The following is a 14,006-nucleotide window of genomic DNA, read 5'->3' as shown; positions in this document are numbered from 1 at the left end:
ACCTTTCTTAACTCTTTAGAATACAAAGTACAAAATCTCTTATGCATAATACATTAAATTATCTACTCATTTTTCTTTTTATTGAGTCTTGCAACTATGAAATTTTTTATCAATCAAAAAGATATCTCTATAATATACAACTTTACTAACTTACTTACTATTCTTATTGGAACAATATAAAATACATCAATGACGATGAATAACCTATTTAAACCCCAACACGCGAATGATAAGTTTATTTATAGAACTACTATATTCAACTTTTTTTTAAAATTACGAATCATTTACACGTAGAAAATCTAGTTTACGTTGTCTTTCGCCATGAATTATATTCTACTAACATTTTGTCACACAATATGGCGCTATAACCATCCTATTACACGAATAATATATGCCAGTATGCCACTATCAATTCATTCATTCATTAATTAGGATAATAAATAAAAAGGTGAATTGATTAATGAAAGTTATTATAAAAAATCCAATAATTCAACAGGAAAAGTAAAGACTTCTGTTAAGCTTTCAACAAACATTCCTCCGGCTTCTCTCTCCTCCGTTACGCCGCCGTGCCACCGCCGGAGAGACAGAGATACACACATACATATACATACACACATACATATACATATAAAACTAAAAAGGAGACTTGCTTTCTAGATGAGATGACCCACCATGATCTTTGAAGTTTGGTCCAACAACACAATTCAAGGAAAATTTTTATAAGCACTAAGATCTCTTATTTCCATAAATAAATAAATAAATCACAGGTATTCTCTAAACTATCTTTTTATATATAGATACAAAATTAAGATTATTAAAAACCTCATTATATGTCTTCCCATTAGTTCAGAATATGATTTAGATATTAAAGTTACAAACTTTAGATTAAAGGTACTAATTTTTCTGCCAAATACTTCTTTTTTTTTTGGAAAGTTGGCTTTCTAATTTGTTATATAAAAAATAATAATTTAGTTATTTTAGTTACTTTTGTTGTTAAGCTGAAGATCTGGAAAACTGTGAATGGAGAATGGGGCATTGTTTGAGACTTGCTCAATTGGTGATGATTTTTGCTCTAGGTATGCACTTTTTTATTTTTTTAGTATGCAATTACTTGATAAATTTTGTAATGAATTGTTGTAAGTGTGAGATGTATGGAATTTCCAGTTGTTGTTTTTTATATGGATACTGTTTCAATGATCACCCCATCTTGGCCGGAGGTCCTTATGCAAGCGGTCTCTCTAACTTTGGGTAGAGGCAAGACCGTCTACGGCTCACCTCCCCCGTACCCCGCTCAGGGCTTGGGTTCTGTTGTTGTACTGTTTCATTGATCATCTTTTTGTGTCGGCGGGGTCTATACATCTTGTTTTGGTTTACCATCTTTGTCACGATGGAAACTGATGGCCGGAAAATATGGGGTATATAATTAGTAGTGAAATATAACGTTGGTTTTCTACAACCCAAATCAGCAAGGGAGAGCAATAGGTTGTTGAAGCAAGTCAAAGAGATACACGTTATCATCGTCCCATAATTCCAACATGTTTTTCAATTAATGCCGTAAACATGTTGAGTATTAAGGGTTTTGGTGACGCTTTTTTGTTTGGTTTGTTTCCGCCTACACTCATGCTTTGGCAAAATAGGTAGTAGAGCAACAGCAGAGTATTCGTTTACAGAATAGCCTAATCTTCTACTAAAGGTTTCAATCATGTCTCGGATGATGAATACTAATAGGCAAATTTCTTCAACTAGGTATCTTCTTTAAACGAAGTTGATCAATAGAATTACAAACTTACACCCCAGTAGGAAGATAAGGAACGACATGATGATAATGAAGACGTAAAGACTAGTTCTAACAGAAACTAAGAACCTGTTTTTCATGCTCACACATTAGCGTATGCTACTAATTAATAATTATCACCATATTTAAAAAAAGTCAACGAAAGGGGATTTGTTTGTGTCTGCTTTTCACACATTTGAAACATACATAAATGAGTTTTATGTGGTCTTCATCAATCAGTTATCATTGTTGAACGAGTAACTAGATATCTCTTTTCTTCACAACTAGCATAGACTAAGGATGCTTCTGATTTGCTTTGACAATCCATGTTTCATTTCTACCATTTGTGTGTTTTTCATACATAATGAGTTTTAATGATCCCTTCTATCATCCTTTGTTGCTATAATGAATATGAAAATATCACAAAAATCTTGTCCAACCAATATATGGTATTAATCTATTGGCTTCTTATGCTCCAAATAAGCATAAACCTATTTGTTACTTTCACGCAGTTTTTTTCAAGATCTCAATTCTTCTATCAAGCATCAAGGAATATGTGTGCCCTTATTAATTAAGAAAAAGTACCAAAAATATCATGGTCACGTAATAAATGTTTCTGGATTTAACTACTAATGGAAATTATTCTGTAAAAATATAACATTTCATTAATGTTTAAAGTAAAGATTTTACTGATTGTTGTGGAAATAAAAATGTGTTTAACTGTTGCTACATTTATATTGCTGTCATTTTTATCATCATTGTTTCAAGGGTTGTCTATTTCTCTTACAGTTTATCCAACTTCTAGCTCATACAATTTCGAGCACTGCAAAAATTCTGTCAAACAATGGGCGTCTTCTTCCCTTCAGTCAGATACCAAAGATGGTCATATTCTCAAGGATTTGTTGTTTTTTCTTCACGTCCCTAGAACCGGAGGGCGAACTTATTTTCACTGGTAACAGTCATTTATTTTTTTCCTAGTTAAGTACCTGGTTCCTTTATGACCATTAACATGAATATTTTTGATACTGTAATGTCTATGTGCAGCTTTTTAAAGAAACTGTATTCTAGTTCTCTAGAATGCCCAAGATCTTACGATAAGTTGCGATTTGATCCCCAGTAAGTTCTTAAACTTGAATGTTAGTCCCATTGTTCCAAAAGATATGTCCACCTTTCTATTTTAGTTTGTCAGTTAAAGAATGCCCGCTTTTACAATGATTTACCAAGTTCTATTATACCTTAAATTTAATGTTTTCACATAAATGCATATCTAAAGCGGTAACATAGACAGTTTACTACTTAAAATTGTCATAATTGAACATTCTTAAAACTCGGTGCATTTTTTCTAGTGGACACTTATTTTAGGATAGGTGGAGTATTTTTTATAAATTTTGTTTGATATTAGTATGTTTATTTTTTAATAGGTTTTTTTTGTGTGGGTGTGCAGCAAACCAGGTTGCAGGCTATTGGTTACTCATGATGATTATAGCATGATGTCCAAGCTTCCAGGAGAGAAAACTTCAGTAGTGACAATTCTAAGGGACCCGATTGAGCGTGTTTTTAGTGCTTATGAGTTTTCTATAGAGGTAGCTGCTAGGTTTTTGGTGCATCCAAATTTGACTTCAGTTATAAAAATGTCAAACCGGGTGCGCTCAAAAAATGGTGGTATAAGCACACTTGAGATTTGGCCATGGAAGTATCTGGTTCCTTGGATGAGGGAGGATTTATTTTCTCGGGTAGGACTAGCATTATTATCAGCTATCGGATGTTTCCTTTTTTCTTATGCATTTCCGGATAAGTTATGTTTCTGTTGTTCCATGTGATGCAGCTGATGAATGTGTTTACTTTGATGTAATGAACAGCGAGACGTTAAAAAAAGAAACGGTCCATCTTATGCTCATGGAAATGATTCTTATGATATGGAGGAAATAGTTATGCCATTACATGAATACATTAGTCACCCTGTAGCTATGGACATTGTTCACAATGGTGCCACATTCCAGGTAAAAATCTTCTTCAACAAATTGTGGACTAACAAGATAAAAATAATGATTTATGATAAAATGCTATTGGTTTAGGTTGCGGGTTTGACAAATAATTCTAATATCCATGAGGCACATGAACTGCGCCAATGTGTAATCACCCATCAGGTTCTTGGAAAATATGTGCTTGAAGTTGCAAAGGTAATAATGATAAAGGTGTTATATGTTACCCCACTACTTGATGAGTGCCCTCTGTCTTTATGGGGTAATTGTGGTTTCTTGCAGAGAAGGCTGGACGATATGCTGTATGTCGGAATCACAGAGGACCACAAAGAATCTGCCACTATGTTTGCAAATGTGGTTGGTGCGCAAGTCATATCTCAGTTATTGGAATCCGCTGTAAATAATGACACAGCAGGTAAATGTTGCCATTGTTATTTCAACTATGGCTTCCAGTTGTTACATTAGGTTTCTTTTGTGGACCATCATGAAATCATGTTATATAAGCATTTCTATTGGATGATCAAAACGGGTTAAATACTTGGATTTTATTGTCATAAAAAGTTTGACCTTTGGGAAGCTATTTTGGACCACGTGTACTTCATATGGAGATTAGCATGGTTATCACCAACTTCTTTGTCTTCTATGTGTTCTTCTTAGTTAATCTGCTACATTTTCTTACTAGTTTTGCTCCCTAAATGATAGTCTTCTCCTGATTCAAGTTTATTTATCATCAGTTAAGATAATCCACGAAATGAACACAAGTGCAAGTGCCCATAGTAGAAACTTTGAGCTAAAACCTCAATACAAATATTGAAAACAGATATGCTTCATCTAAAGTTCCAACAATTTTCTACTACTCTAGCCCTTACACAAGATGATCTTGAATTTTTGATAACTATTTACATGAACATAGTCCGGTTGTATGAATGTGAGGCTAACGTAGTTATCATCCATGGCTGCTCCGTTCTATCTCATAACTACCACCTTTCTCTCTGAGTCCAAGTGCAGTATAAATATTGGAAACAGCCGGTTAGATAGATACTCGACCCCACAAGCATTTATCCATTACACCTTCTCTCTGCTGTGGAGTTTTGTCTCAGAATTGCTGCATTTTTTTTCTCATTAATAGGTTGATTAAAAAGATTTCTTCTCTTGTATTTCTTGCTCTCCTTTTGAAGAGGAATTACTAGGATGAACTGACTTTAAAAGTGATGCCTCAAGCCCTCAAGAAAGTTATAATCAATTTTTGGTATCCAATTTTGGTAGTAACTCTTTTGTATTTATTGTACTTATGGTACCTTTGATGCAACTGTTGATTTTTTATGAGTTTTGATGCAACTGTTGATCTTTTAAGTGTACTTGGATATTTTTAGTTGATTATAACGTAAAATTGCTTTGATTTGCTTTCATTAGTGATATTTGACAAGAAGTTGGCTGAATGAAAGTATTTACTTTCTATAATATATTCTGCTGATATCATGTTCTGCACTTCCTCTTGTTATCGGCTTATATAGCCTCTTCTGAACTATGTTAACGCTTGTGATGCAGAACAGGGCCCTTCTGATTCGAGCATTGATACAACTGATAATCAGGTTATAAGCTATGATTATCTAGTAGAGGTGACATAATGTGTGCGTAGTTTAGCCGGTCAAAACAGAATTTTTTACAGGTTGAAAATGGTTGCTTGGGTTTTATCTTGTCCACGCTCTTTATGTTTTTCTACAGGCAATTAGTGTCAAATATATAAATACAAAATTACAAATATTAGCTATAGTCCAACTCTTTTTTAGTACAATGGTTTTGGGGGTTTATACATTGAAAGCCTACTTTTGGTATGTTTCCCCGTGATACTTGTTTTCGTTTAAGCTTGATCGCCTCAGTAAGTAAATGGGTCAAATTTGCCACCTCTTATTTTCAATAAACTGCAAAGGTCATGTGAATTATCATTGAAGGTTGATGATGACTTAACTTGCATGCATAACAGGATAATAGTTCATCAACTACTAAAGCAAAAGGCAAAAATGTAAGCCCGTTTCATGTCGCCACTTTCTTTACACTTTTATTCATTCAAGTAAAATAATAAGCTATATTTAAGATGGGACTGAGAATTTTGTCGCCTGATTAGATGACTGTGGGAAAACTTATGGAAACCTATGAGACCTGCATTTCTTCCCTAAGATCATCCCAATCACAACGGCGTACTGCTTCTTTGAAAAGGATCTTCCCAGCAAACTTTACAAAGGAGGTAAGATTAAAGTATGGTTTAACTGCATATGGCCGTAATTTCGTCAACATAAGTTGATTATTGAATTTGGCAAACAACTCTCATCTACTTTGATGTCTTTATTTATCCGTATGTTATGTAAAGCTGACAAATAGTCAAATAGTTGTTAACTATGCCAAGTCAAGCATAGCAATTCAAAACTATATAACAATCGACAACCAACAAAGTAACAAACTCTATGCCTTTTCTACTTATATACTGGACTTAATCTTCAGGCACGACGGCATATACCTGATGCACTCCTCAAAGAGATTATATCTCTGAATAGTCTTGACATGGAACTCTACAAATATGCCAAGGGAATTTTTCAAAAGCAGCATCAACTTATGGAACAGAAATTGCAAGATTCTGTCACACCTGTAAGTTCAGATCTTCTGTGAAAACTTGTATTTATCTTTAACTTTCGCATTTGGATTATTTTTCTATCAAAAAATATTCAGCCATTTATCTCTAAAGCTAATTTTACATTCTCAAAAATGGAGTTATGGTCAAACTTTGAGATGGCAAAACAGGCATTCCGGCAGGTCATGTGGGTTTGGCAACAGGTCAAAGGGGTGATTTTTAGTATGGGCTGAAAACAGGCCGGTCTGAGTTATTAACCATTATAGCGTTAAATACTATAGCAAAAATGTATTATGACAATAGTAGTACAAATCTTTTATCATGTTTAAAAGTAATTTTAGCTGTTCGACCTGTTAAAGATAAACTTGGATTGTTTCCTTCATAACTAAATGGATTATTATAGCCCCCTCTAGTCAGACTTCTTATTCGGCTTACCCTCTTGACGACAAGAATCCCGGATACGTTCGATTTATAACTTGTGAGGGTGATCAAGCCTATGTTCTGACTTTTTTCCATGGATTCATTGCAGGAGAAGTGGCATGTGATGCTTACCAAGATAGACTCTTCATGGATAGCCGTTTATTGTTTTGGTTTCACATTCTTGGTTTCCTTGATTTGCTTCTATAAAAGTGCAAAAAGAAGAATATCTAAAATTAAGGTATGAAAATTTTAGTTGAATGAAGTTATACCCAAACTGGCATACAAAGTTAATAGGAGTTGAAATTTACCCACATGCAGTCAAGTGGGCCAATTTTTCTGATTTGAACTTCAGTGATTTAAATGAGTCTTGCAATTAACGATGCGGAAAATGGATGTCAATATACTTATGGGTGATTTTATATACTAATACATGTTCCTCAAGGCTCAAGAGCTACCTTCAAGTGTCATGAGGATTTGGTATATATTTGACTCTTTCTTTACAAAAAAATCTTTTTCTTTCTGGTTGCAGATGTGTTTTTGTTGCATCATGTTTAGCTGTGTTAAGTGGAATCTAAGTGTTGACTTTGTGTCTTCCTTTCCATTTTGGAAATTTAAATACACAAACAATTTTTTTTCATAATTATCAAAGGTGTTGTGTGTGTATCACTGAAGGGCCTTTTGTTTATAAGGGAAGATGGAAGTCTGAAACCAACTCAATGTGCAAAAGAAAAAAAATATGTTCACATGATATCTGTTAATTGGTAATGGGGGTAAATCCTCTATAATCATGGGAAAGTTTGTAGCTTTTGATCTCCCTTTGACCAAGCATTTTCATGTTGCCATCTTTTTTAATATCTAAGCGGGTAAATGGATTAGATTTTTCTTATTTAGGTTTCTCAAAAAGGCAATTCTTTTTTTGCTTAGATATATTTGGCCTAACCAGGGTATCACGTACTCGGTTCTAAAATTATATGTAAAGAGGTCTAGGATGTAAAATGGTTTCTTATTCAACATATCAACCTACAAATTAACATGTCATTCACTAACGCATTATATGACGTAACTACTCCTAAAAATAGTCTTTTTATCCTCATACAGGTATATACATGACTCTACAATCTACTTCATACTTTGTCCATTGTATTGTAATTGCTGTGTCGTATCACATGATAATGTCACCTCACATTAACTCATACATATTGGGAAATTGCTCATATCCTCACTCTTTAATGGATCGGTATAAATTCATGTCATGTGATATTAGGTTTATTTGTAGGTTCATATTTCCATTATTATATTATTATGCGGTTCTAGTTCCACATAAAATGTTATAGTTTACTACTAATGGTGAGTCCGGTTTGATTTGGGTTTTTTTTTTCCGGTTTTTATGGTTTTAAAATTTCGTTTTGGTTTTTCTCACCCCTAATGGGTATTCGTTTGTCAATTTTTTAGTACGAAATAAACATGTACTCGATCATGTAGTATACAAAGTGGAAACCATATACCATTTAACTTGAGTCGATGAGTGCATAATCCAAAAGCCAAATCTCATTTTTAGCGCTGCCAAGTCATATTACATTGTTGCTAACCATAAATTGTTTAAATTGTATTTTATTTTCTCAGAAATAGCTTTGATGTTTTGCTTATAATCTTACGTCCGCTATTATACACTGTACAATGTTGGTAAAACAACTTCATTTTCAATTGAACGTTAGACTCTATAATTCGAAGGGTTAAAATTAATGATATTACATATTTGTCAATTCTCAATTTTGAAACCACTCCCGACAACCGTGTCACAGCCATGTCACGGTTTTATCACTGCGTGACACCGATGGTAGCGTCATGCCATGAGCGACAAAATATATTATTGAGAAACAACACAATACATTTCTTAAAAGAGAAAGCGTTAAAGGTTTGAAAATATAATCAACTATACACATTATTATGTGTATATCTAACTAAAAGTTATCTATCGTGGGAACATTACCTACAGTAGCCTTATAGTTAGCAAAATCTTATGCTACATAAATGAAATATTTAGCATAACTCAAGAGAGGGGAAAAAAACATATATGATGGGTGATTTTTGTCTTTTGGGACAAGCAAAATCATGGTACTGCTTTGATTTTTGACTTGTTAATGTAACATGAGGGAAGGACTTCCATAATTTGACATTGAATTACGAAACAATGCACAAATGATGAAAGTGAAGGCCATATGGAGTTTGTCCCTGAATGAAACGTCACATGGACCCGACCCATGAATTTGGGGAGTCTGCATGTGGAGGTGGAGCCCTATATTTCTTCCTCTAGATGGTTTAACATTAATCAGCCGACCGAAATCAACTAAACACATGTCCGTGCGATAAAATTTGTAGATATACAACCTTTTATATACTTAGTTATTCTTTATCTGTTTAAAAATGTTATGATCTGTGATCGAGACAACCCAAACATGCACTCACTAAATTTTGTCAACAAATAACAGATGATATTCGGAGGATTTCAACATACTCACAATACACAATATATCTTTTTGTCAATGTTTACTAAAAAATATAAGAGAATCTATATGAGTTCGATACTCACTTTTTATATTTGTGAGATACAATATTGGTAGGTTTTCAAAATCTTATGTTCGATTTCAGACATTCGTTTTAATTAAGAGTATGATAGTTCGTCGTTTTGAAGGAAAAAAGTATTTAAAATTTACAACTACAAAAAAAATAACTGTGCATAATGGTAAACATAATATATCACATAAGGCTAAACGGAGTGGTATTGTTAGTGGTTGGGCTACTTGCATTATATTATGCCATGTGGCATTGAAGTTGTCATGGGTTGCTGGAGAACAATGGTAAGACTGGAGTAGCCTAAATATATATTATTCTATTTTTCTTTGACTGCAAATATACATACACATATATCTATATTTATTACCCGAATCAAAGAAAAAGATAAAAAGATAAAAGAAAACAGTAGGTGAGAAAAGGGAAAAAGACAAAAGGAAAGGAAAGTAATAATGGGAGAGATGGCGACCTGTGGAGATCGTTGAAAATGGGTATCGCCTGAACAGGGTGGTGTACCCAGCGACCCACAGGTGAAATACAGTGGATCGCGTGTCGAAATCGCCCCATTCCATTTAGGCTAAATTGATGTCTACGAGTGTCTTTGAAGCTTTAAATTACATCATTGGAGTTTTACAAAGAAATGTTTCGGTCTTTGGTGAAGTTATCTCACCAGGGTCAACAAAGAGCTTAAAATTTCGTTTTCTAGCACCTCAATTTTATTTTACTTTTTCCATTTGACAAAATACTTTATAGTTGTGAATTAAACATTAGAAGAAAAAATTTGACATGTGCCCTATGGTCCTTTCTAAAATAATGATATAAAAACATTGGAGCAAATTTTAATATATCCTATATTATTATGTTATTGATTTCAAAAGAAAATTATTTTTATTTTAATATATCCTATATTATTATGTTATTGATTCTAAAATAATGTTTGTTATTTTTATTAACAACGATTAGTAGTTAGCATTCGAGATATCAGATTTAAATCACGATGGACTTCTCAAAAGTCAAAACTTTACCAATGGACCATTAATCCATTGGCTTGTAATAATGTTTATTACAAATTTACAATATGTTTTGTTAGCATTTTATTTAAATTTATTTGAAAGTCTATTTATAAGATATAATCATTCATTTAAACTTTTACATTTGTTTTATTATATATAATTAAAGGGAAAAAAATATAAACGTGCAATGTACGGGATTAACCTAGTAACTATTAAAACTCAAATATCACCTTATGTGTATGTCTTTTTAATTTATTTTAGGGAAAAATACATAAAAAGGTAACCTATTTACATAAAATTTCTAAAAAGAGGAACCTATTTAGTTTTCGTCTATTTAAAGGATCCAGTTTTCATAAATTTTCTAATAAAGGGAACATCGTTAGTTTTTTACGTCAGATGTAACATCCCAAAACTTTTTGACGTTGACCGTTAACTTACCGTTAGTTACTATGTGTTTTATATGTGCTTACGTGAATTAAATGATTTACGTGAGATATCTGTTAAAATTATTTAAATTAATGAAATTAAAGTTGATAATGATTAATGAAGTCAATTAATGTTCCCGATAAGATATAAGGGTCAATAATTGTTCTCGTAGGCGTTAAAAGAGCCGTTAAGGGCCGAAACGAGTTGCAACGAAGTGCGAGGGCCTAGATGTAAAGTTTTAAAAGTTATTTTAGTATATAAAGGGTATGGAGGTCGACCATAGGGCATAAAAATCAGATCAAAAACCCTAAAAAAGTATTTCACACAAAACCTAGGTTGAACTTCAAGATCTAGTTGATTTCGGAAGGGTTTTTGCTAGCTTTTCGATCCATTAATCATCCCTACAGGTAATATGTCAGTAATATAATGTTGATTAAGTTTTAAAGTAGGTTTTATCTCTGTAAATTCGACCGTGGGGGTTGGGATGGATTAAAGTTGATGTTTTCGGTTAAAAACGACGTTTTCGTGAGTAAAATCGTTAATAGAGATGATATGTTGTATCAAGATGCAAACTTTAATGATGGATAATGTTGTTAAGATATATTAGAGTGTATAGGAACTGTAGAGTTCATGGTAGATGGGTGATGGTCGAAATTGCTTGCAAAACTAAGGTTTACTAGATCTTAAAATTTGGTAATATTGAAAAAATCATATCTCTTTCAATTAAAAGAGTTAGGACATAAATCTTATATTTTTGAAAAGGTCTATGTGTTCTCTTGAATCGATATGAACAAAATTTCTGGTGATTTTGCCCATAAATAGCCGAAAAGTGTCGATTTCCAAAAGTGGTTGAATATCGGACGATTTCTGTAGACCTATCTTGTAAACGTCATAAATCATTCATTAGAGATCTTCAAGAGTCAAACTTTATATTTCTGGAAAGGTCTTTGAATTCCCTACATTTATTAAGAACTAAGTTTTGACTAATTTGGTCTTCTTGAGGTCGAAAAGTCTCCTTCAAGTGAAGGGTGTGAGTCTGGAAATTGATATAGACGAGACCACCCATGGGCTCGGCGATACCAGCCGGGAGAAGGGTTTTAAGCGCGTTTAAGTATCTAGTTGACTTATATTTCCATCCTTTTTGTATCATAGGTTTTCGGGAACACTTTTCAAGCACGGTAAACACATTTGTGATTGTTGAGTACTCCATTGAGGTAAGATAACATCTTTTACCACACGAGGGACAACAAAACATAAATTTCATAAGTTAACTTCCCCAAATGAATGTTTATATGCTTGTATGTATTCGGGAATGAATGGGAGGTTACTATGGGGTATATTATGATTACCATTGATGATGAATGTTAAGCTCAAGCATGCTATGATAAAATGAAATATGTATATGTTATGTTATGATGATATGATGGAGTAAAGTATGTGATAAGATAAGATGGTTATGATGCAAAGATAAGATGACATGATGTTAATACGATAAGAGGTTATGTTAATATAAAGATATGATGCCATAATGCAATTGACGATATGATGACACAATGCTATGATGTTATGATAATGAAATGATATGACGATATGTTGCTATCAAGTTAAGAAGATATGATGCTAATATGACATGACGATATTATGTTATATGATATCACGATATGATGATTTTATAAAATAACGATACGATGTTATGAATGATACGTTGATATGAATATAAAATGATATGACAATGCGATGCTAATATGTGATGACGATATGATGATGTATGTATGTCATATGATTACTTGCATGGCTTGAACACCTAGTCACTAAATTCTATAGGTTTGCCATGACACGTGCACGATTAAGGGCCCTAAAGTAAAGAAAGATGTATGTGATTAGTTTAGGTGAAAGTGTAGCCTAAGCTAATATAAAGTAAAGAAAGATATATGTGATTAGTTTAGGTGAAAGTGTAGCCTAAGCTAATATAATAAAGAAGTCTCGAGCATGAGTAAAGTTGTGTTAAGCTTAACCCATGCTAGTTCTTCGGAGCTAGTGTGTATGTGGTCACGTGGTGTGGGAATCTAGATACCTCCCCGTGGCATAGTTATGTTTGAGTGTATCCGGGTGGAGTAACTAACCACTACACGCGCAAAGGTAAACGGTATACTCAGTTGTATTGACTTTGTCTTTCCTTAACGACGACGATGGACCACCGAAAGGTCTACCCATCAAGTCAGGTGTGAGGTCCCCATGTAAGGTCTTATGGCCGCATACACACAACCCCACATCCCTAAGTATGTGTGGCTTATGTCACATAGCCTACGTCTAGGCAAAAGAAAAGTAAAGAAATAAAGAAAGAAAAGAAAAGAAAGATGAAAGGTAAAGCCTTGTGATGTTAGGCACAATTAGGACTATGATGGCTTCTAATGTGATAATTTATGTTTGTTACTATATTGATGATGATATGCTATTGCTAAAGTATGTTCTAAAAGACACCATAGTAATGTGGTGATCTTAAAGTGTTGTATGGTTATGTGATATTAACAACTATGGAGTGTTTTTGTTAATATAAAATGAATTGGCAAAGTTTTCATAAACTCATGTTATCTTACTTATCTTTTAAAGCTAACACTTGCTCTTTTGAAAAACGTTGTTCCCTCAGGCTAAGCAGGTTGAGCTAGTAAAAGGCTTAGTTTGGTGAGACAGGTAGTTGCTATGAAGAAGACATCTAGTTTTCCCGCTTAGTCATTTATGTTAGCCGTATGATGAATGGCTACTTTAATATGACTTATATATTGTTTATGTTGGCATTTATATTGGTGCCAAATCTGGATTATCTTATACTATTTTTATGATATGTATGTTGTAACACCACTTTTATAAATGAACGATCCGTTACGGGTTAGTTATGTTTTAATGATTCTGTTTTCCTCATTTCTAGACGCCGTAAGGCAAAAGTTTTTGAAAATCCAGATTTTAAAATGACGGGTGTTACATCAGACCTCCGTTAAGTGCCACATCACCCTTCTTTTTGAACCCCCTAAACTTTTGAAGAACCCCTTCATGTTCCTCTCTTGCTGGAAAATGCAACAACCACGCCGAAAAAACTTTGTCATCCGATTACTCCGTCGTTTTTACGAATCAGGACCTGAAATCGGTTGCAACATGTTCATAAATGAATTCCAAACAAAACCTGACCAAAAGTAAGT

The 14,006-nt window shown here is 33.4% G+C and overlaps 1 protein-coding gene and 1 long non-coding RNA gene across 8 annotated transcripts; both read left to right on the top strand.

Annotated features, from left to right (window-relative positions):
• Window positions 1–421: 421 nt before the first annotated feature.
• Window positions 422–7,982, top strand: LOC122581276 (protein-tyrosine sulfotransferase-like). 7 transcript variants are annotated; one of them, XM_043753476.1, is made up of 14 exons: window positions 422–767; window positions 999–1,076; window positions 2,564–2,726; window positions 2,819–2,890; window positions 3,219–3,507; window positions 3,634–3,774; window positions 3,850–3,954; window positions 4,039–4,171; window positions 5,305–5,348; window positions 5,741–5,779; window positions 5,882–6,001; window positions 6,256–6,399; window positions 6,912–7,040; window positions 7,901–7,982. In XM_043753476.1, the coding sequence occupies exons 2-14, from the start codon at window positions 1,028–1,030 to the stop codon at window positions 7,910–7,912; spliced, it is 1,440 nt and encodes a 479-aa protein (XP_043609411.1). In that variant the 5' UTR covers window positions 422–767; window positions 999–1,027; the 3' UTR covers window positions 7,913–7,982. The 7 variants fall into 7 exon arrangements, with proteins under 7 accessions (XP_043609411.1, XP_043609408.1, XP_043609405.1 ...); XM_043753473.1 differs by lacking the exon at window positions 7,901–7,982 and adding an exon at window positions 7,332–7,442 and having other exon boundaries at window positions 2,580–2,726; XM_043753470.1 differs by lacking the exon at window positions 7,901–7,982 and adding an exon at window positions 7,332–7,442.
• Window positions 7,983–11,137: 3,155 nt separating this feature from the next.
• On the top strand, window positions 11,138–13,714 carry LOC122581277. The gene is made up of 3 exons (XR_006320999.1): window positions 11,138–11,219; window positions 11,965–12,026; window positions 13,460–13,714. It is a non-coding gene; the product is annotated as an uncharacterized LOC122581277 (long non-coding RNA).
• Window positions 13,715–14,006: the final 292 nt, after the last annotated feature.

The sequence above is a fragment of the Erigeron canadensis genome, chromosome 9 (genome assembly GCF_010389155.1).
Source record: "Erigeron canadensis isolate Cc75 chromosome 9, C_canadensis_v1, whole genome shotgun sequence".
Taxonomy (NCBI): domain Eukaryota; kingdom Viridiplantae; phylum Streptophyta; class Magnoliopsida; order Asterales; family Asteraceae; genus Erigeron; species Erigeron canadensis.
The sequence above is the reverse complement of the archived record's forward strand: the minus strand, read 5'-3'. Positions and strand labels throughout refer to the sequence as shown.